Here is a 23422-nt window from a genome sequence, read left to right as displayed (position 1 = left end):
GCCCTTTGATAAGGTTATTTATACTTAGAAGAGGAAGTAGTGGAATACAATAAACATGACTAGCCAAAGAATTTGTAGATGTGTGGGTGACTCTAAATAAGTCTAAAAAGTAATGGGTGAGGGTTAAAACATACTGATGTTAAAAACCGTGGTCATCATGCAGGTAGAGATTGTGGTTAAAGGATTCTAGGGGCCTTGTGTTGTTTGGGAAGATAGAGTGATTTTCAAAATGTAAATCATTTAAATTTTTACATAGGAGTTAATGATAATCACTGCATGCAACGTTAGGAGAGAAAACCCACTTCCACCTTAGGTTTGTGACCACCGTGACTGAACCAAATATACTAATCAGTATGGTGTCTCAGGTTCCTGACATGAAGCTGTTGGGGTAAAGAAGAGGAGGCCATGAAAGGCTGGCTCCTTGCTTATGCTGGGAGAGAAGAACTTAGTACCACCTCCTCTGAAACCTAACTTTACTTATCCTCTGCTTTCCCTGTTCTCCTTGTACTGAGGGGTAGACATGAGCAGAAAAGCAAGACGTGCTCAGGGGTTGCAGGAAAAGAGGTAGGAAGGCTCTAGTCCTGGAGCCCATCCTCCCAGGGAACTGAAAGGTCAGATATCTGTCTTGGACGTGCCTGGGAAAGCTCCAGGCCGCTGCTGCTCTTTCACTGAAAAATGGGTCCAGAGGGAGAGGAATCTCATGGCCTTACCTATCCCCAGCCTCTGACTGTGAAGATTCTGGGTAGAATTGAAGCTCTTCTTGGAGTGCTGGAGCTAAAACGATGCACTTGGTATAAGAAAATTGGTCAGTGAAGCAGCCTTCCCTCCATTTTTCAGACATCTTTACTCATATCACTGAGAAGTTGTCGGTGTTTACCTGCTACGGAACGTGTTGGCTCTGATGAGACAGAAACCTGACCTGGGGTTGGGGGTGATCATTGAGTCTTTGCAGAGATATTTCTAGTGTAACTTATAACCATGCAGGACACCAGAAGGCACACACAGAAATTAGGGTCATGGACATGAACGGCTTCTAGGAATCATTATTTCCAAGTTTTAGCTGTTTTTAAATTTGTGTTTTTAGTTAGACTCTTGCTGTATTTGCTGTTCTGTCAGAAGTGTGCTTTTCCCTTTCTCTACCTAACTCCTAGTTAGTTTTTTAGTTTTCAAGCTTTACTTTCTTTTTGAACTTTTCCTTGATCTTTGTGCTTCTCCCTGGACTGGGGTTGAGATGGGAATCCTTTCTCCCTCTTCTATGATTGTATTGCACACCCTGTGTTTATACATTAAATAATGTATAATGTATACTGTGATAGGCATTAATGTGCCTATCACATTATAATTGTCTTTATTTTTCTTTCTTGCCCACAAGTTTCTAAGCTTCTACAAAGCAAAAGTGATATTTCACATCCCTTATCCATTCCAGTACTTGTTCACCTGGATAATATCTGGTACATAAAAAGTGTTTCATTTAAATGTTGTGTGTAAACTTTCGCATGCATGTCTGGCCTGGCTGTACATAGGGATGATTCAGTTTGATCTCATCACCAGTACAATAACACTTTTTGTTTGTTTTTCGTTTTGTTTTATAGTAAAAATCATGCCCTTTGCTTTTCTCTTGGCACACACATAGGCATTCATTAATTTGTAACTAGACTGATTTGCTTGGAAAACTGATTTTTTTAATTCTAGTACTTGAAAAAATAAAAGCATTTGAGAACTTGTTTGGCCATTTCCTAGGAAATAGACGTGAAGTATTTAGTGGGGAATATGAAAGTAGAGAAGACTACCTTTTCAAAGAAATGGTAATGAACTACCAAGGGAGCGAGTGCTATCTGGAAATCGGTTGATCTGTTTTCTAGTTCTGATTCTGGGCAGGTCATTTCATCTCTTCTATGAGAGAGACAAGGGAGAAAGGGGCCTGGTCAGACTTGGTTTTCCAGTCCTAAAGTGTGCTGTGACCTCACAGTCATGTGCAGAAAAAGGAAATGAGTAAATTCTGAAAGGAAAGTGCTGCTGTTGGAAATAAAAATTTTTTAGAAAAGCTTTAAAAGGTCAGAGTTCCCCTTGGAGGTGTGTGTGTGTGTGTGTGTGTGTGTGTGTAAAGAAAGTATTTTCTAAGCCCTACTTAAATCGCATATTAGTATCCTTTTTATTAAAAGACTCAAAAATTTTGAGGAAATTGAGCAGAAAATATAGATTGTAATTAATAACTGACATCTAACAATATTCTCACTACATCAGGTTCAAGACGTTGTTCCCATAACTAGTTATGACACTGCTGGGTCGTTCCTTCTCCTGGGATGTAACAATGGATCAATATATTATATAGGTAAGTGGTCAGACACTTAGTATGGTCCTATTTAGTATGATTTTTAAAATGAGAACAAGAAAATATTACCTTTTTTAGTTTTAAATAGATTCACTATTTATTTTAATGCTATTTAATTTTTTTTTATTTTTTAGATATGCAGAAGTTCCCTTTGCGAATGAAGGATAACGATCTTCTTGTAACTGAACTTTATCATGATCCTTCAAATGATGCTATTACTGCTCTGAGTGTTTACCTCACACCCAAAACAAGTTAGTGCATAGAAAAATTATTATAAATTGTTGAAGTTCTTTTGATAATGTATGTTTATTCGCTGGTTTATTGTAACACTAATCTGGCCCTTTGTTTTGGTGAACTGCAGTGCTGAGGATTTCATCTCTTAGAGTCTAAAGTTTATGTTTGGTTTTATACTGAAGTCAGACATGACCAGTAAACATAATCTGAGGTGGGAAGTTAGAACTTTCCCTCTTGTGAATTGTATTGTTAAGCCCTACTATTATAATAATAACTAAAATTATTTGTTAAACTTATCTGCACATTTACCTTCCTATGACAGCTGATTTCATTTTGGAATTAAGAGCTTTATTTTTTTTTCCACAACAATAACAACAACGAAAGCTTTTAGACTTTTAATCTCTATTGAAAATTTCTCTGGGAAATTTTAAATTTAAGTTTTGGAAAACGTCAGTATCCATAACTTATTGCTTTTTCAAAGGCCATTGCGATGAAATTAACAAACTAGCTCTGTAAATTATTAAGAATTTTTATATTCTAGAGTGAAAGATAAACATAAATGGGAAATTCAAAATTTATCTGTAATGAAAGGAATTCTAGGAAATACTTACATGTGGCTAGTAATATTAATAGTTTGAATACGTTACTTGTGTAATCATTTCATTGAATGCATTGTAATAAATCATTATCTTCGGTATGAAAGAAAGAAAGATTCTGGTGTGCACAGATGATTTTGATTGAAATTGTAGGATTTAAACTATGTTGCTCCAGAACAGAGGTCAGCAAACCATGCTCTTTTTATTAATAGTTTTATGTATCGTCTTTGGCTGCTTTTCTGCAACTGTGACAGAGTCGAGTGGCTGTACAGAGACAGTGTGGCATGCAAAGTTTAAACTATTTGCTTTTTATAGAAAGTTTGCTGACCCCTGCTCTAGAATGAGGTATGCTCCCCTCCCCGCCCCCAGTCTAATTAAAAAGGGAGAATAAAACTTCTTTTGTGGTGGCAGTGTCTTCTTTTAAGACACAAGAATGGAGTTGCCTTTTAAGTTTTGAGAAGTGTTTTCCGTAGCATGCCCTTTTCCTTCGATTCCAGTATTTTCACGTGAATCAGAAAGAACAGCTATCAAAGCTAAGAGGTTCTCTGTGATGCTTTTAAGGAATGTAGGTCACTGAACTCCATTCTGTCTTAAATATATGATGGAATCTGGGCACTTGTTTGAAAAAAAAGCCACAGATGAACCTGACGTCATGAGCTAGTTGTATAAAATTAGAAGAGAACAACATAGGTAAATGTGATGTAAGCAATGTAATGGATATATTTTCCCATAGTTATAACAGTTTTGAAACTGTTGAATAGTACATGGATTACTTGATTATTCAAAGAGAAGATTCAGTATTGTGGCAGAAGTAAAACAGATGGTCATTTGAGGCTAGAAATAATATGGAGTATTGCTTTATGAATACTATGTTGTGCCAGTGGTGTTCTTAGCATGTCAGATTTATTCCTTAAACATTTAATGAGTACCTACTATGTCTCAGGCACTCTGTAAGGTGATATAGATTAAAAAATGATTATGATTCAGTCTCTTATCAATAAAGAGTAGAGGTAGATAGACATGGAAATAGAGAATTGGGGTGTTACAGTTGCTCTGATAGAACCTAATACATAGTACAAGGGAGAGAGTGAACAATTCTATATTGGAGTGAGTGTTAGGAAAAGATTTGTAAAGGAAATAATGAATTTAAGATGGTCAGAGAAGTCTTAAGATTTCTTTGCTGAGCTGGATTTGGGGCTGATAACAAGTGCTGAATCCAGCTGTGCCTCTTCTATCACAGGGAACACTTTGTAAGGGCAGCTTTCTTTTTATTGTCTTCTATTATATCACCTTTCAATTTTTGATTTTGGTTAGGTGTCAGTGGTAACTGGATTGAGATTGCCTATGGTACGAGCTCTGGAGCAGTACGAGTAATTGTGCAGCACCCAGAGACGGTTGGGTCAGGCCCTCAGCTTTTTCAGACCTTCACAGTTCACCGAAGTCCCGTCACAAAAATCATGCTCTCAGAGAAGCATCTTGTATCAGGTAAAGTGATTTTATTAGTACTGGTAAGGAGGTCTACCTCATGTCATGTAAAACCTTGCCTTGGGTGTTATTTTTTAGACTCCTACAAATTAAAAGAATATAAAAGCAGTGTTTTACGTAAGAAAAACACACCAGAAAAAGTGGTAGAAAAGTTTAGTAACTAAAGAAATACTATGATTGTCTTCTAATGTTTCTTTGATATTGTCTGGTTGTAGTATACATAAATTTAGAAGGTATCATATCTTTTATTTACTCTCTATTTTAATATTTGGTTCTTATGGCATATTTTACTTCAGAATATTTATCATAATCCTGTTGAAGAATGTTTTATTAGAGAAATTTTTCAGGTATGAATATAATATAAATTTGGTTGTGTTGTCTTAAGGTTTAATGCTAAAGTTAGTAGAATGTTAGTAGTCTAACATCAACTACTGTTAAAAATTAGTAAAATGTGTAAAGAGATGTGAAGAAAATAACATTTGTGGGTTTGTTGTTCTTCATAGTCATATATGTTTCTAACATTTAGATACTAATTTGATACTTAAAAAATTACAGATTTTCAAGCAAAATTAGCCTGACACAAAATAAAATGATCACAAAGTAAAATTCCATCATGAGATTCAATGTCTATGATAGATGATTTCTGAAAGCGTTGATGAAAATTGAATTGAGTCAGGTGTATCAGTAGTTTGCTTTTTTAAAACAATCTTGCATTAAATCTTTTGTAGATCAGTTCCTGCCTAACGTAAATTTTTATAAACATCCTTTTCATGCATCAGCTTTGTTTATATGAAGACTACCTAATATAAAAAGGTGCTGCATCTTGCACTAATTAAACACCAAATGGAGCTGAAATACCTTGTCCATATATGAATGGATGGATGGATGGATGAATATGCTTTTATTGAACGTCTTATTGTTTTGGATGTAATTATGCCTTTCTGAAACAGTCTCTTTTTTAATCTTTCATAGAGCAGTACTCATCTAATATCTGCCTCGCTGAGGAGTTTTTCTGACTCTGTATGGCTGGTTCCTCCTCTTTTGCCCAGTTACTAAGTGTTGGATTGCCTCAGATCTCTTTCTAGATTTTCCATTCTTTGTCTGTACTTTCCCTGGTGATTTGAATATTATTATCTACATGCCAGTGACTCCCAGACTTGCCCTTCACCTGTGACCATCCACAGAGTTCCAAATTGTATATCCAGTGCTTGTGCTTAGTATTTGGTTGTATGTTTAATAGGCATCTCTAAATTAACCTAGATAAAATAGTACTTTTGATTTCTGTCTCAAAAGCCATCTTAGTATACAATATCACTACTCATTTACCCAAGCTGAAAATCTAGGAATCACACTTGATTCTTCCCTTCTTCTCACTGCACCCGCCTCCCCCTGCCCTCCACATACGTGTAATACATCAGTAGGTCCCGTTTCTCTGCTTCAACATACATCACAAGTCTGATTACTTCACTTTGTGTCCATTGCTGCCAGCCCCTTAGCTCAAATCAGCATTTCTCCCCTAGGTTACTCCATTCTTTCCCTGTTTCTGTCTTGGCTCTCTATGGTACATGTTCCACACAGCAGCCAGAAATATCTTTAGAAATGCAAAGCAGGACTTCCCTGGTGGCGCAGTGGTTAAGAATCCGCCTGCCAATGCAGGGGGCATGGGTTCGAGCCCTGGTCGAGAAAAATCCCACATGCCGTGGAGCAACTAAGCCCGTGTGTGCCACAGCTACTGAGCCTGTGCTCTAGAGCCCGTGAGCCACAACTACTGAGCCTGTGTACCTAGAGCCCGTGCTCTGCGACAAGAGAAGCCACCGCAATGAGAAGCCCGTGCACCGCAGCGAAGAGTAGCCCCCGCTCACTGCAACTAGAGAAAGTCCACACAGAGCAACGAAGACCCAATAGAGCCAAAAATAAATAGATAAAATTTATTTTAAAAAAAAGAGAAAGAAATGCAAAGCAGATCTGATTTCCGATGGCTTCTTTCTGTATACAGAATGAACAGAATGAACAGATTAATACGGCTCTTCCTGTTCCGGATCCTGCTCACCTGCTCACCACGCCTCCCATGTCACTTTTCTTACTGCTCATGATACCTAACTCATTGGCTTTTCTATTTCTTAAAATTGCCTTAGAAACTTTGCACTTGTTCTTTTCATTTGACATCTTCTTTCTTAGATGTTTGTTTCGCTGTCTCTCCTTGACATTCAGGTCCCATTTCAAATACCTCCTCAGTGAGGCCTCCTTGGCCACCCTGTCTGAACTAGCCAGCCCTCTCTCTAACAGGCACTTTCTGCTATCAGTATCTGATTTGTTTTCTTCACAGACTCATCACTTTGTTTCTTATTTATCATCTCTTTCCCTCTTCTAGAATATAGTAAGTTTCTACAGCAGCAGAAGCTTTTGTTCTCCACCCTATTCTCAGCACTTAGCATAGTCCTTACGAATAAATGTTGTATAAAATGAGGTAATTTGGTCCTGTGAGAAAATAGACTATTTCTTTGCAAGATTGTTTTGATGTTTAAATGACAATGCCATACTCAGTAGCAGTTGATATTATTTTGATGGTAATGATGTTATTGTTGGATGTGATGTTAAAGAGCCATGTAGTTAAATTTGCATTTTAACAACAAGTATTTCATGTAGGTTTGAAATGTTAGATAATGATTAATACTAACAAAATTGCATAATTTTTTGAATTTTATTTTTTATACAGCAGGTTCTTATTATCTACTTTATACATATTAGTGTATATATGTCAATCCCATAGTTGCATTTTTGAGTCAGCTAGAAGTATTTGTTATTTTTCTGAATCCTAGTAAGCTTAATAATGAAATTAGGAAATTATTTCCCATGAAGCTGATTCAGTAGCCTAGAAGTAAATGTCTTCTTTTTCACCAGAAAACTGGCATCCTGAGAACTGAGAATTTTGTTGTATAAGTAACATATGTACACTTTTTATTCTTATTGCTGTCTGCCAAAATTAAATTTCTGAAGTTTTGTTTAAAATATGCAACTGTGACATTTTATCCAGTAGGAAATGTTGTGTGCATATAAGAAGTTTTGGATACTTTCCTAGTAGATACTGATGAGTTCATAATAAATGGCAAATTAATACATTTTTTATTAAGGCACGCCACAAAAGTACAGTTCTTACATTAATGATATCTTTTTTTGGTTTACAGTTTTTAGCAGAGTATCTATTCAGACAGAAAAAACAGCAGAAATAGATTACTTGTTAGGAGATATCTCAATATATACCCACTTAATATTACCGTGAAAAAATAAAGCTAATTGGAATATGTTTCTTAAATGCAGACTCTCATATAAAAATAATTCTCAGCTTTAGTATTGAAATCTTAATTTTTCTTGATGCAACTGTGAATGAGCAATAAATAACTGGTTCCTATAAGCTTTTTGACAAATGTTATTTGTGCCAGTAAATTCTCAGTAGCTCCTGATCTTGGTTGTTTAATATTGGAGTAACATAAGCAGAAACAATTTATATGGTTGGAAAAAATAAACTAGGCAACTTGTTTACAATGGAGTTTAGCCACAGAACAGAAAAATATTCAGCATCTTCTCTCTTACATACACATTTTTTTTTAACCTTCTCTAAATTCATACCCTACAGGCTACTTTTATAAGGATACATAGATTTTACTTATATACCTTATATTTGCAGCAAGGTAAACCATATTCAATTATCTCATTTTTGTTGGCTAGGTACAAATTAAGTGTAATTTTAAGATAAGTAAGCTGTTTGCCACTCAAAATGTGCTACGATCTGTTTTCTGTAAATTATAGTGAAAAAAGTTAAAATATGTTTATAAAAGTGATTTTGTTGGTGCTCTCATAATCTATATTTAACAACTGTTGTGTGCTCTGTTTCTCTCCTAGTCTGTGCAGATAATAATCATGTCCGGACATGGACGGTAACACGATTCAGAGGAATGATCTCTACTCAGCCAGGTTCTACTCCTCTAGCATCGTTCAAGATACTGTCCCTGGAGGAGACAGAAAGCCATGGAAGCTATTCCTCTGGAAACGACATAGGTGAGCTAGATCTTTCGGGGGGACATTTTCAAGTACTGTGTAGGCAATGCTGAAGAAGTATATTATCTGTAGTAGAAACCTAAAAAGGAGTTTTAAATATAAGTTTTTCATTTTCACTTTGAAACTCATTTAAAACAGAAGTTTAATCTTTTTCTGATTAAGTTCTATAAAGTCACAAAATATACATTTTTTTTGACTTTATGAAGGTACAAAAGTGATACACATTTAATAGAAACAGTACTTTGAATTTTGAACTTTTCCCGGGCTAGGGATATGGGTACCATATTCTCTCGTGGTGACAGGCGGCAGCAGCAGGCCAAAGTTCCCAGGCAGCCACGTGACCACAAAGGTAAACAGGTGATGTGCTTAGAATCAGTCTGTACCCACATAGCCATTCTCTTTTTCACTTTCAGTATTCAGTACATTACATGAGATATTCAATACTTTACTATAAAATGGACTCCGTATTAGATGATTTTGCCCAACTGTAGGCTAATGTGAGTGTTCTGAGCACACTTAAGGTAGGCTAGGGTAAGCTATGATGTTTGGTAGCTTAGGTGTACTAAATGCATTTTTTTTTTTTTTTTTTTTTTTTGCGGTACGCGGGCCTCTCACTGTTGCGGCCTCTCCCATTGAGGAGCACAGGCTCCAGATGCGCAGGCTCAGCGGCCATGGCTCACGGGCCCAGCCACTCCGCAGCATGTGGGATCTTCCCGGACTGGGACACGAACCCGTGTCCCCTGCATCGGCAGGCGGACTCTCAACCACTGCGCCACCAGGGAAGCCCCCCTAAATGCATTTTTGACTTAGGATATTTTCAATTTAGGAGTAATTTATCGGGACATAACCCCATCATAAGCTGAGGAAAATCTGTATTATAGCATCATTTTTCATTGTTTAAAAAGTTGAGGACTTTCGTGGTAGCGCGGTGGTTAAGAATCCGCCTGCCAATGCAGGGGACATGGGTTCGAGCCCTGGTCCGGGAAGAACCCACATGCCGTGGAGCAACTAAGCCCGTGCACCACAACTACTGAAGCCCACAGGCCTAGAGCCTGTGCTCTGCCACAACAGAAGCCACCGCAGTGAGAAACCTGTGCACCGCAACAAAGAGTAGCCCCCGCTCGCTGCAACTAGAGGAAGCCCATGTGCAACAATGAAGACCCAATGCAGCCCAAAATAAATAAAAGTTGAGAGCACATTTTTTATCTTACTAGCATTTCCTGATTTAAGTGATATTATCTCCAAATGCTAACCACTTTTGTTTATAATTAAAAGCCATAATGGCTGTACACATTTGAAACTTGAAATACTTTTTTCCTTCGTTGCTAATAATTAACCTGAAAATAGATTTGAAGCTGGAAAAGGGCTGGTGTTCTTACATACTGAGAGTGGTTTTGATGGCATCCATTAGTAAACAGTGTAGGATGTCTCTACTGATTTCAGCAAAGGGTATATAAAGTTAGTTATAACAAATCAATTTCTCCCTACACCATACATACACACAAACAGTCTTCATGGAGGTAGATCATTTTCCTCAAGGATCTGTTTGAAAGAACTAATGCACCTTGTAGATCATCTTGTATAAGCAGAAATTATAGCACTGATGGAAAACGAGGAGTGGATCAGAATTGTTATGCATGAAACTATTAAATGTATGTCCATCAGGATATTTGCTCCCACAGTAAAGATTTCAAAAATAGTTATCTTTAAGAAATGTAAGCTTCTGAAGAGAATTGTAGTACCACAGTCTTAGTATTTTTAGAAAGAGAACTGCTCAGTGTTGTCACTTTCATCAGTTGCTGTGTGATTCCAGTTCCCAGTGTGATGATAGGCACTGAAAGTTTTATTTGAACATTTTTTTTCCAGCTTTATTGAGATATAATTGACATATAACATAGTGTAAGTTAAAGGTGTAGCATCAACAGATATTGTGTACTTTTGCTCCAGGCATTAGAAATCTAAAAAATTGCAGTGAACATCAACTTACACTATAGTGAGCGGTGGGAATAAAAAGCAAACGATTGTATTTTGCACACTGCTCAAGTGCATAGGGCGGAAAGCCCCCAGGAGAGAGTGCTAGTCTGTGTGCTGGGTGTTGTAGCATACACTCACATTTAATCTTTTGGACAATTTTATGGGGTAGATCTTATCCCCACTTAACTTTGACAGAAACCAATGTTCAGGCAGAGCACTTCACAGAGGTCTTAATGTTGGAACTGAGAGAGGCGGTGGGGGGTGATGCTAGGAGTTTGAACTGAGATGTGAAGGTGTAAGTTCTAGGACAGGGACATTCCTAGAAGGGAAAGCAGCATGTTAAAAGGATAGAGGCCAATAGAACCTGGCAGGTTTGGCAAATGTCAAGAACGTCATTAATTGTTGGTATGTAGCTGAGAATAGTAGGACATGAGACTAGGTAGATAGGCAGGCGTCAGATCAGGGAGCACATGTGTAATGTGAATAAAAGATATTTAGAAGCAGCCCTGTAAATTACTTAAGACAGTCATATGTAAAATGTTTAAAAGGGCCAGGGAGATGTTTTTTCTTTTCTGTTCATAGTTTTGTTTAAAAAAAATATCCTAAGAGGTAGACATGTAGACTAGTGGAACAGAATAGAAAGTCCAGTGTCAGTGGGGGTGGTAGGGGTGGAGTGTAGATGGTAAAGGGGAATGGAGTAACAGATACTGGAAACAGCTGTGCCAGAAAGAAATGGAGCTAGTTAGAAGGTGAGTACATTCAAAGGTCATATTTTTGAGTCCTCTTCCTTTCTCCCCCGTTGAAGATAACAGAGATGTAAGGATATTTTTTTGTGTTCTCTGAAGGAAAGGTGCTAATTTGGGCAAAAGTGTTGGGGAAACTATTAAGAGGGGAGGTATGGATAATTACTTAAGGTATGAAGTTATGTGAGAATCTCACATCAGTAATAAAGTTTGAGGGGGAGGGAAGATATAGTCCCGTAATCCTCTTTCATAGTTATTTCACCCATCGTCAATATTTTGACTTTGTTTATGGGTTATAGAGTGAGGACTGTCTTTTCATTTCAATAGAATTAGACTTCAGAGAGTTGTGCAGGAATTGGGCAACTGCATAGCTTAGTGAAAAGCCAGACAGCTTGGGTTTGGATTCCAGTTCCATCAAGTAGAACTTAAGAGATCTTTGGTTAACTAACCTGTTGGTGCCTTACTTTTCTCGTTTGTAAAATGGAGATGATAATAGTGCATCCTTTATGTGGTTGTTATGATGATTCAAATGAGTGATTTGTAAAGCATGTAGTGTGGTACATAGTAAGCGTAAGTATTTGCTAACTAATAAGTGTTATTCTGTTTATTAATTAGGTATGATTCACATAAGATAACTTGGGATATACTATCTTTAAAAAATGTGTTGTACATCACATACTTTTTGTGAATGATGAGTTGATATTTAGCTAATGAGTATTGGGAAAGAATTATTAAAATTTTATGTGTAAGTTTTGCATAAAAACACTTTATATTGTTCACATTCTTCCTAAAACATATGAGGCATTTTCCTACCTTGCCAGTACAATAAAGTAAAAATAATTGAATTTACCTTTCAGATTGAAATCCTTGAAGGGTACAACAGGCTCTGATAAATGAAATTCTACTTAATGAAGTTGTACTTTATTTTTTAAGATTTTGCATGTTAAGTTTTCAAAAAAAGTAACATCAATACATAAAGTAACTTCATTTATACATCCCTTTCTTGAAGTGATAAGAAACTGAGCACATTCTGAAAGATAGTAAATGTAGAGCTTCTATTTTAACAGGTCTCCTTCTAGTACTCTTAATGTATAGTCTCAAGCAAATTATTGCCTTCAGTTTTTACAGTCTTAGTGCATAAAATATAATTTTGAAAAGTTATATAAAAATTTTTATGAATTTTTGTATTATTTTTTTATACAGCAGGTTTTTTTTAACATCTTTATTGGAGTATAATTGCTTTACAGTGGTATGTTAGTTTTTGCTTTATAACAAAGTGAATCAGCTATACATATACATATATCTCCAAATCTCTTCCCTCTTGGGTCTCCCTCCCTCCCACCTTCCCTATCCCACCCCTCTAGGTGGTCAAAATGCACCAAACTGATCTCCCTGTGCTATGCTGCTGCTTCCCACTAGCTATCAATTTTACATTTGTAGTGTATATATGTCCATGCCACTCTCTCACTTTGTCCCAGCTTACCCTTCTCCCTCCCCATATCCTTAAGTACATTCTGTAGTAGGTCTGCGTCTTTATTCCTGTCCTGCCCCTAGGTTCTTCATAACCAGTTTTGTTTGTTTGTTTTTTAGTTTCCATATATATGTGTTAGCATACGGTATTTGTTTTTCTCTTTCTGACTTACTTCACTCTGTATGACAGACTCTAGGTCCATCCACCTCACTACAAATAACTCAATTTCATTTCTTTTTATGGCTGAGTAATATTCCATTGTGTATATGTGCCACATCTTCTTTATCCATTCATCTGTTGATGGACACTTAGGTTCCTTCCATGTCCTGGTTATTGTAAATAGAGCTGCAGTGAACATTGTGGTACATGACTCTTTTTGAATTATGGTTTTCTCAGGGTATATGCCCAGTAGTGGGATTGCTGGGTCATATGGTAGTTCTGTTTTTGGTTTTTTAAGGAACCTACATGCTGTTCTCCATAGTGGCTGTACCAATTTACATTCCCACCAACAGTGCAAGAGGGTTCCGTTTTCTCCACACCCTCTCCAGCATTTATTTGTAGATTTTCATGATGGCCATTCTGACTGGTGTGAGGTGATAACTCATTGTGGTTTTGATTTGCATTTCTCTAATGATTAATGACGTTGACCGTTCTTTCGTGTGTTTGTTGGCAATCTGTACATCTTCTTTGGAGAAATGTCTATTTAGGTCTTCTGCCCATTTTTGGATTGGGTTGTTTGTTTTTTTGATATTGAGCTGCATGAGCTGCTTGTAAATTTTGGAGATTAATCCTTTGTCAGTTGCTTCATTTGCAAATGTTTTCTCCCATTCTGAGGGTTGTCTTTTTTTTTTTTTTTTTTTTGCGGTACACAGGCCTCTCACTGTTGTGGCCTCTCCCGTTGCGGAGCACAGGCTCCGGATGCGCAGAGTCAGTGGCCATGGCTCACAGGCCTACCCGCTCCGCGGCATGTGGGATCTTCCCGGATCAGGGCATGAACCCGTGTCTCCTGCATTGGCAGGTGGACTCTCAACCACCACGCCACCAGGGAAGCCCTGAGGGTTGTCTTTTCGTCTTGTTTATGGTTTCCTTTGCTGTGCAAAAGCTTTTAAGTTTCATTAGGTCCCATTTCTTTCTTTTTGTTTTTATTTCCATTTCTCGAGGAGGTGAGTCCAAAAGGATCTTTCTGTGATTTATGTCATAGAGTGTTCTGCCTATGTTTTCCTCTACGAGTTTTATAGTGTCTGGCCTTACACTTAGGTTTTTAATCCATTTTGAGTTTATCTTTGTGTATGGTGTTAGGGAGTGTTCTAGTTTCATTCTTTTACATGCACCTGTCAAGTTTTCCCAGTACCACTTATTGAAGAGGCTATCCTTTCTCCACTGTACATTCCTGCCTCCTTTATCAAAAATAAGGTGACCATATGTGCATGGGTTTATCTCTGGGCTTTCTATCCTGTTCCATTGATTTATATTTCTTTTTTTGTGCCAGTACCATATTGTCTTCATTACTGTAGCTTTGTAATATAGTTTGAAGTCAGGGAGCCTGATTCCTCCAGCTCCGTTTTTCTTTCTCAAGATTGCTTTGGCTATTCGTGGTCTTCTGTGTTTTCATTACAAATTGTGAAGTTTTTTGTTCTACTTCTGTGAAAAATGCCAGTGGTAGTTTGATAGGTATTGCATTGAATCCCTAGATTGCTTTGGGTAGTATAGTCATTTTCACAATGTTGATTCTTCCAATCCAAGAACATGGTATATCTCTCCATCTGTTTATATCATCTTTAATTTCTTTCATCAGTGTCTTATAGTTTTCTGCATACAGGTCTTTTGTCTCCTTAGGTAGGTTTATTCCTAGATAATTTATTCTTTTTGTTGCAGTGGTAAATGGTAGTATTCCCTTAATTTTCTTGCAGATTTTTCATCATTAGTGTATAGGAATTCAAGAGCTTTCTGTGCATTAATTTTGTATCCTGCTACTTTACCAAATTCATTGATTAGCTCTAGTAGTTTTCTGGTAGCATCTTTAGGATTCTCTATGTATAGTAGCATGTCATCTGTAAAAAGTGACAGCTTTACTTGTTCCTTTCCGATTTGGAATCCTTTTATTTCTTTTTATTCTCTGATTGCTGTGGCTAAAACTTCCAAAACAATGTTGAATAATAGTGGTGAGAGTGGGCAACCTTGTCTTGTTCCTGATCTTAGTGGAAATGGTTTCTGTTTTTCACCATTGAGGACGATGTTAGCTGTGGGTTTGTCATATACGGCTTTTATTATATTGAGGTAAGTTCCCTCTATGCCTACTTTCTGGAGGGTTTTTATCATAAATGGGTGTTGAATTTTGTCGAAAGCTTTCTCTGCATCTATTGAGATACCATGTGGTTTTTATTCTTCAGTTTGTTAATGTGGTGTATCACATTAATTGGTTTGTTATATTGAAGAATCCTTGCATTCCTGTGATAAACCCCACTCGATCATGGTGTATGATCCTTTTAATGTGCTGTTGGATTCTGTTTGCTAGTATTTTGTTGAGCATTTCTGTATCTATGTTCATCCGTGATATTGGCCTGTAGTTTTCTTTGTGACATCTTTGTCTGTTTTTGGTATCTGGTTGATGGTGGCCTTGTAGAATGAGTTTGGGAGTGTTCCTCCCTCTGCTATATTTTGGAAGAGTTTGAGAGGGGTAGATGTTAGCTTGTCTCTAAATGTTTGATAGAATTTGCCTGTGAAGCCATCTGGTCCTGGGCTTTTGTTTGTTGGATAGTTTTTAATCACAGTTTCAATTTCAGTGCCTGTGATTCATCTGTTTATATTTTCTGTTTCTTCCTGGTTGTGCTTTTCTAAGAATTTGTCCAATTCTTCCAGGTTGTCCATTTTATTGGCATATAGTTGCCTGGAGTAATCTCTCATGATCCTTTGTATTTCTGCAGTGCCAGTTGTTACTTCTTTTTCATTTCTAATTGTACTGATTTGAGGCTTCTCCCTTTTTTGCTTCATGAGTCTGGCTGATGGTTTATCAATTTTGTTCATCTTCTCAAAGAACCAGGTTTTAGTTTTTTTGATCTTTGCTATTGTTTCCTTCATTTCTTTTTCACTTATTTCTGATCTGATATTTATGATTTCTTTCCTTCTGCTAACTTAGGGGTTTTTTTGTTCTTCTTTCTATAATTGTTTTAGGTGTAAGGTTAGGTTGTTTATTTGAGATGTTTCTTGTTTCTTAAGGTAGGATTGTATTGCTATAAACTTTCCTCTTAGAACTGCTTTTGCTGCATCCAGTATGTTTTGGGTCGCCGTGTTTTCATTGTCATTTGTTTCCTGGTAGTTTTTGATTTCCTCTTTGATTTCTTCAGTGATCTCTTGGTTATTAAGTAGTGTGTTATTTAGCCTCCATGTGTTTGTATTTCTTTCAGATTTTTTCCTGTAATTGATATCTAGTCTCATAGCGTTGTGGTCGGAAAAGATACTTGATACAATTTCAATTTTCTTAAATTTACCAAGGCTTGATTTGTGAGCCAAGGTATGATCTATCTTGGAGAATGTTCCATGAGCACTTGAGAAGAAAGTGTATTCTGTTGTTTTTGGATGGAATGTCCTATAAATATCAGTTAAGTCCATCTTATTTCATGTATCATTTAAAGCTTGTGTTTCCTTATTTATTTTCATTTTGATGATCTGTCCATTGGTGAAAGTGGGGTGCTAAAGTCCCCTACTATGATTGTGTTGCTGTCAATTTCCCCTTTTATGGCTGTTAGTATTTGCCTTATGTATTGAGGTGCTCCTATGTTGGGTGCATAAATATTGACCATTGTTATATCTTCTTCTTGGATCGATCCCTTGATCATTATGTAGTGTCCTTCTTTGTCTCTTGTAATAATCTTTGTTTTAAAGTCTATTTTGTCTGATACGAGAATTGCTACTCCAGCTTTCTTTTGATTTCCATTTGCATGGAATGTCTTTTTCCAAACCCTCACTTTCAGTCTGTATGCGTCCTTAGGTCTGTAGTGGGTCTCTTGTAGACAGCACATATACGGGTCTTGTTTTTGTATCCATTCAGCCAGTCTAAGTCTTTTGGTTGGAGCATTTAATCCATTTACGTTTAAGTTAATTATCGATATGTATGTTCATATTACCGTTTTCTTAATTGTTTTGGGTGTGTTATTGTAGATCTTTTCCTTCTCTTCTGTTTCCTGCCTAGAGAAGTTCCTTTAGCATTTGTTGAAAAGCTGGTTTGGTGGTGCTGAATTCTCTTAGCTTTTGCTTGTCTGTAAAGGTTTTAATTTTCCATTGAATCTGAATGAGATCCTTGCTGGGTAGAGTGATCTTCATTGTAGGTTTTTCCCTTTCATCACTTTAAATATGTCCTGCCAGTCCCTTCTGGCTTGCAGAGTTTCTGCTGAAAGATCAGCTGTTAACCTTATGGGGATTGCCTTGTATGTTATTTGTTGTTTTCCCCTTGCTGCTTTTAATATTTTTTCTTTGTATTTAATTTTTGATAGTTTGATTAATATGTGTCTTTGTATGTTTCTCCTTGGATTTATCCTGTATGGGAGTCTGTGTGCTTCCTGGACTTGATTAACTATTTCCTTTCCCATATTAGGGAAGTTTTCAACTATAATCTCTTCAAATATTTTCTCAGTCCCTTTCTTTTCCTCTTATTCTTCTAGGACCTCTATAATTTGAATGTTGGTGCATTTAATGTTGTCCCAGAGGTCTGTGAGACTGCCCCTAATTCTTTTCATTCTTTTTTCTTTATTCTGCTCTGCAGTAGTTATTTTCACAATTTTATCTTTCAGGTAACTTATCTGGAATATCTACCTCAGTTATTCTACTATTGTTTCCTTCTAGAGAATTTTTAATTTCATTTATTGTGTTGTTCATCATTGTTTGTTTGCTCTTTAGTTCTTCTGTTTACAAGATTTTGGATCATCTTTACTATCATTATTCTGAATTCTTCTTCAGGTAGACTGCCTATTTCCTCTTCATTTGTTTGGTCTGGTTGGTTTTTACCTTCTTCATCTGCTGTGTGTTTCTCTGTCTTCTCATTTTGCTTAACTCACTGTGTTTTGGGTCTCCTTTTCGCAGGCTGTAGGTTCGTAGTTCCTGTTTTTGGTGTCTGTCCCCAGTGGCAAAGGTTGTTTCAATGGGTTGTGTAGGCTTCCTGGTGGAGGGGACTAGTGCCTGTGTTCTGGTGGGTGAGGCTGGATCTTGTCTTTCTGGTGGGCAGGTCCGCATTCGGTGGTGTGTTTTGTGGTGTCTGTGACCTTATTTTGATTTTAGGCAGCCTTTCTGCTAGTGGGTGGGGTTGTGTTCCTGTCTTGCTAGTTGTTTGGCATAGCGTGTCCTGCACTGTAGCTTGTACGTCGTTGAGTGGAGCTGGGTCTTGGCGTTGAGATGGAGATCTATGGGAGATGTTCGCCATTAGATAGTACATGGAGCCGGGAGGTCTCTGGTGGACCAGTTTCTGGAACTCGGCTCTCCCATCTCATAGGCACAGGCCTGACACCTGACCAGAGCACCAAGACCCTGTCATCTACATGGCTCAGAATAAAAGGGAGAAAAAAAGGAAAGAAAATAAATAAACAAAATAAAGTTATTTAAAAAAATGATTAAAAATTTAAAAAATTAAAAAGTAATTTAAAAAAACAGAAAGAAGAGAGCCAAACCAAAACAGAAATCCACCAATGATAAGAAGCGCTAAAAACGATACTAAAAAAATAAATAAGTAAAAGGACAGACAGAACCCTAGCACAAATGGTAAAAGCAAAGCTATACAGACAAAATCACACACAGAAGCATACACATACACACTCAGAAAAAAAGGGAAAAAATATATATCGTTGCTCCCAAAGTCCACCCCCTCATTTTGTGATGATTCGTTGTCTATTCGGGTATCCCACAGATGCAGGGTACATCACGTTGATTGTGGAGATTTAATCCGCTGCTCCTGAGGCTGCTGGGAGAGATTTCCCTTTCTCTTCTTTGTTCGCACAGCTCCTGGGGTTCGGCTTTGCATTTGGACCCGCCTCTGCATGTAGGTCGCCTGAGGGCGTCTGTTCTTCGCTCAGACAGGACGGGGTTAAAGGAGCCGCTGATTCGGAGGCTCTGGCTCACTCAGGCCGTGGGGAGGGAGGGGTATGGAGTGTGGGGCAAGCCTGCGGTGGCAGAGGCTGGCGTGACGTTGCACCAGCCTGAGGCGTGCCGTGTGTTCTCCCAGGGGAGTTGTCCCTGGATCACGGGACCCTGGCAGTGGCGGGCTGCGCAGGCTCCTGTTAGGGGAGGCGTGTATAGTGACCTGTGCTCGCACACAGGCTTCTTGGTGGCTGCAGCAGCAGCCTTAGCATTTCATGCCCGTCTCTGGTTTCCACGCTGATAGCCACGGCTCACACCCGTTTCTGGAGCTCATTTAGGTGGCACTGTTAATCCCCTCTCCTTGCGCACCAGGAAACAAAGAGGCAAGAAAAAGCCTCTTGCCTCTTTGGCAGCTCCAGACTTTTTCCCGGACTCCCTCCTGGCTAGCCGTGGCGCACTAACCCCCTGCAGGCTGTGTTCACACCACCAACCTCAGTCCTCTCCCTGGGATCTGACCGAAGCCCGAGCCTCAGCTTCCAGCCCCTGCCCGCCCCGGCGGGTGAGTAGACAAGCCTCTCGGGCTGGTGAGTGCTGGTCGGCACTGATCCTCTGTGCAGGAATCTCTCCGCTTTGCCCTCCGCACCCCTGTTGCTGTGCTCTCCTCTGTGGCTCCGAAGCTTCCCTCCTCTGCCATGCGCAGTCTCCGCCCGTGAAGGGGCTTCTAGTGTGTGGAAACCTTTCCTCCTTCACAGCTCCCTCCCACTGGTGCAGGTCCCGTCCCTATTCTTTTGTCTCTGTTTTTTCTTTTTTCTTTTGCCATACCCAGGTACGTGGGGAGTTTCTTGCCTTTTGGGAAGTCTGAGGTCTTCTGCTAGCGTTCAGTAGGTGTTCTGTAGGGATTGTTCCACATGTAGATGTATTCCTCATGTATTTGTGGGGAGGAGGGTGATCTCCATGTCTTACTCCTCTGCCATCTTGAATGAACCCCCAGCAGGTTATTATCCATTTTATACTTATTAGTGTATATATGTCAATCCCAATGTCTCAATTCATCACGCCATCACCCCCTCGCCTCTTTCCCCCCTTGGTGTCCATATGTTTGTTTTCCACATCTGTGTATCAATTTCTGCCCTGCAAACAGGTTCATCTCTACCATTTTTCTAGGCTCCACATAAATGCATTAATATATGATACTTGTTTTTCTCTTCTGACTTACTTAACTCTGTATGACAGTCTCTGGGTCCATCCACATCTCTACAAATGACCCAATTTCCTTCCTTTTAATGGCTGAGTAATATAACATTGTATATATGTACCGCATCTTCTTTATCCATTCGTCTCTTGATGACGTCTCATGATGACCTGGCTATTGTAAATAGTGCTGCAATGAACAATGGGGTGCATGTGTCTTTTTGAATTATGGTTTTTTCTGGGTATATGCCCAGTAGCAGGATTGCTGGGTCGTATGGTAGTTCTATTCGTCGTTTTTTAAGGAACCTCCATACTGTTCTCCATAGTGGCTGTAGCAGTTTACATTCCCACCAACAGTGCAAGAGGGTTCCCTTTTATGCACACCCTCTCCAGCATTTGTTGTTTGTAGATTTTCTGATGATGCCCATCCTAGCTGGTGTGAGGTGATACCTCACTGTAGTTTTGATTTGCATTTCTCTAATAATTAGTGATGTTGAGCAGCTTTTCATGTGCTTTTTGGCCATCTGTATGTGTTCTTTGGAGAAATGTCTGTTTAGGTGTTCAGTCAACTTTTGGATTTTTTTTTTTTTTTTAATATTGAACTGCATGAGCTGTTTATATATTTTGGAGATTAATCCTTTGTCCGTTGATTTGTTTGCAAATGTTTTCTCCCATTCTGAGGATTGTCTTTTCGTCCATGTTTGTAGTTTCCTTTGCTGTGCAAAAGCTTTTGTTTCATTAGATCCCACTTGTTTATTTATTTATTTCCATCACTCTAGGAGGTGGATCAAAAAAGATCTTGCTGTGATTTATGTCAAAGTGTGTTCTTCCTATGTTTTCCTGTAAGAGTTTTATAGTGTCCAGTCTTACATTTAGGTCTCTGATCCATTTTGAGTTATTTTTTTAAAAAATTTCTGATGCAAGATGAACTACTTGTAGTGTTGCATTTTGTGTCTGATTTTGACGTGGAATGCAATGCCACAATGACAGGCATGAAGAATTTTTTTTTTTCAAAATTAATGTTCCTTTTTTTAAATGAAATCTGTTAAGTTTTAATTAACTTTTGCCATTTTGTTTTCTGACCCAAGGGCCTTTTGGAGAGCGAGATGATCAACAGGTGTTTATCCAGAAAGTTGTTCCCATCACTAACAAACTGTTTGTAAGACTCTCATCTACTGGGAAGAGGTAACACTTTACTGTAAAGATATTATACTCAGAAGTCACATTTGTCTTGCAAAACACGTTAAGTCATTTGACACTTATAAATAGTGGTATCAGAAACAGATCTTTGAGAGAGACGTCTATTCTTTATCTTGTGGTCATTTTAACTTAAAGTTAATACAGTATACTTAGTGCTTATTCTCTACAATCTACTTATGATTTTCACTGCTGTGGACTTTTAGGAAGGACTAGTGATATGATAGTAGAACAGATACACAGTGAATTGGATGGTAGACAAGTGAAATTCTAATTCCGGCACTTCCTCTTACTAGCTATGTAAATTCAACTTAACTTACTTTGTTTCTGTGAGCCTCAGTTTCTTTTAAAGTTTAACTACCTTGCCAAGATTTCACTGAGTGAAAAACATGCAAAAACACCTTGCATAGTCCCTGACTATAATTGATGCTCAATAGGAGTTAGTTTCCTCTTTTTCATTTGACTAAAATCTTACTTCACTTAAAATTATTATTTACAGCCTCAAACATATTGTGCTGTAACATTTCTCCTCTTTAAGAACGAAATTTTTTGCATGTCAAGGAAGTGAAAAAAGTAAAATTCCTATTAGTAGTTACTAAGTAGGTTACAAATTTTTATATCAATGTTACTAATGCTAGTGACATTTTAAATAATTTATTATCTTCAGCATGTGATCACTGATTTCTTAATATTTTAATGATAAAGTCTTTGAGATGATAAATTTTCTTTCCATCAAAGTTCATTGCATGTAGTCATCAGTGATTGTTAAATGAATTGATTCCAGAAAATGATTTTTGTGTTCTAAACTTTTTTTTTTTTTAAGAAAATGTTATTAGGAAGCTACAGTGTAGTTACAGGCCAAATTTGTATCTGGAGAAATGCGTCCCTGCACTTTAGTGTTGGTGTACGTGTTGGGTGAAGAAGCTGCCCAATGGTTTGAAGCTGCTGTTACAACAGCGTTCTCTAACAATGTAGTCTTTCACATTCTTCTTCAGTGCTCATGTCCTCTCCAGTGTTGTTCTGTCCCTAAGTATGGTTCTGTCACTTCCAACAATAGCAGAGTGTTGTAATCAACTACAATTTCTGCATGATAAAACAAGTTTTATATAGTTTTTAAGTTTATGATTCCAGAGGGAAAGCTATAGTTGTAAAGATAGTATAAGCCAAGGAGCCAGGTTGGAAATGTTTTTTTCTCTCATTTAAAGTCCAGGCCCTTATATTCTTTTTCATATTCTTTTCCACTATGGTTTGTCACAGGATCCTGACTATAGTTCCCTGTGCTATACAGTGGGACCTTGTTTATCCACCCTATATATATAATAGTTTGCATCTGCTAATCCCAAACTCCCAATCCATCCCTCCTCTCCCTTGGCAACCACAAGTCTGTTCTCTATGCCTGTTTCTAGTTCATAAATAAGTTCATTTGTGTCATATTTTAGATTCCACATAAAAGTGATACATGAGATTTGTCTTTGACTTCACTTAGTATGATAATCTCTGTGTCCATCCATGTTGGTACAAATGGCATTATTTCATTTCTTTTTTTATGGCTGAGTAGTATTCCATTGTATACAGGTATCTTCTTTATCCATTCAACTGTCGATGGACGTTTAGGTTGTTTCCATGTCTTGGCTATTGTGAATAGTGATGCTGTGAAATAGAGGTGCTTGTATCTTTTCGAATTAGAGTTTTGTCTGGATATATGCCCAGGAGTAGGATTGCTGGATCCATATGGCAACTCTGTTTTTAGTTTAAGGAGCCTCCGTACTGTTCTCCATAGTGGCTGTACCAATTTACATTCCTGCCATCAGTGTAGGAGGGTTCCCTTTTTGGTCTTCTGCCCATTTTTTGATTGGGTTGTTTTTTTGTATTAAGTTGTATGAGCTGTTTGTATATTTTGGAAATTAAGCCCCTGTTGGTCGCATCATTTGCAAATGTTTTCTCCCAGTCTGTAGGTTGTGTTTTCATTTTGTTTATGGTTTCCTTTACTGTACTAAAGCTTGTAAGTTTGATTAGATCCCATTTATTTATTTTTGCTTTTATTTCTATTTGCCTTGGGAGACTGACTTCAGAAAACATT

At 37.8% G+C, this 23422-nt stretch overlaps 1 protein-coding gene across 2 annotated transcripts in view; it reads left to right on the top strand.

Moving 5' to 3' along the window:
* Positions 1-23422, top strand: part of KCTD3 (potassium channel tetramerization domain containing 3) — a 70339-nt gene that overhangs the window by 42885 nt on the left and 4032 nt on the right. For both annotated transcript variants that reach the window (XM_004283533.3, XM_033412466.2), the window contains exons 11-15: positions 2245-2332; positions 2467-2583; positions 4477-4647; positions 8548-8703; positions 21234-21330. In XM_004283533.3, coding sequence (XP_004283581.1) covers positions 2245-2332; positions 2467-2583; positions 4477-4647; positions 8548-8703; positions 21234-21330 — 629 coding nt within the window. The remainder of the gene's footprint in view (positions 1-2244; positions 2333-2466; positions 2584-4476; positions 4648-8547; positions 8704-21233; positions 21331-23422) is intronic.

Source organism: Orcinus orca, chromosome 1, assembly GCF_937001465.1.
Source record: "Orcinus orca chromosome 1, mOrcOrc1.1, whole genome shotgun sequence".
Lineage (NCBI taxonomy): Eukaryota > Metazoa > Chordata > Mammalia > Artiodactyla > Delphinidae > Orcinus > Orcinus orca.
This window is presented reverse-complemented; position numbering and strand designations above follow the sequence as displayed.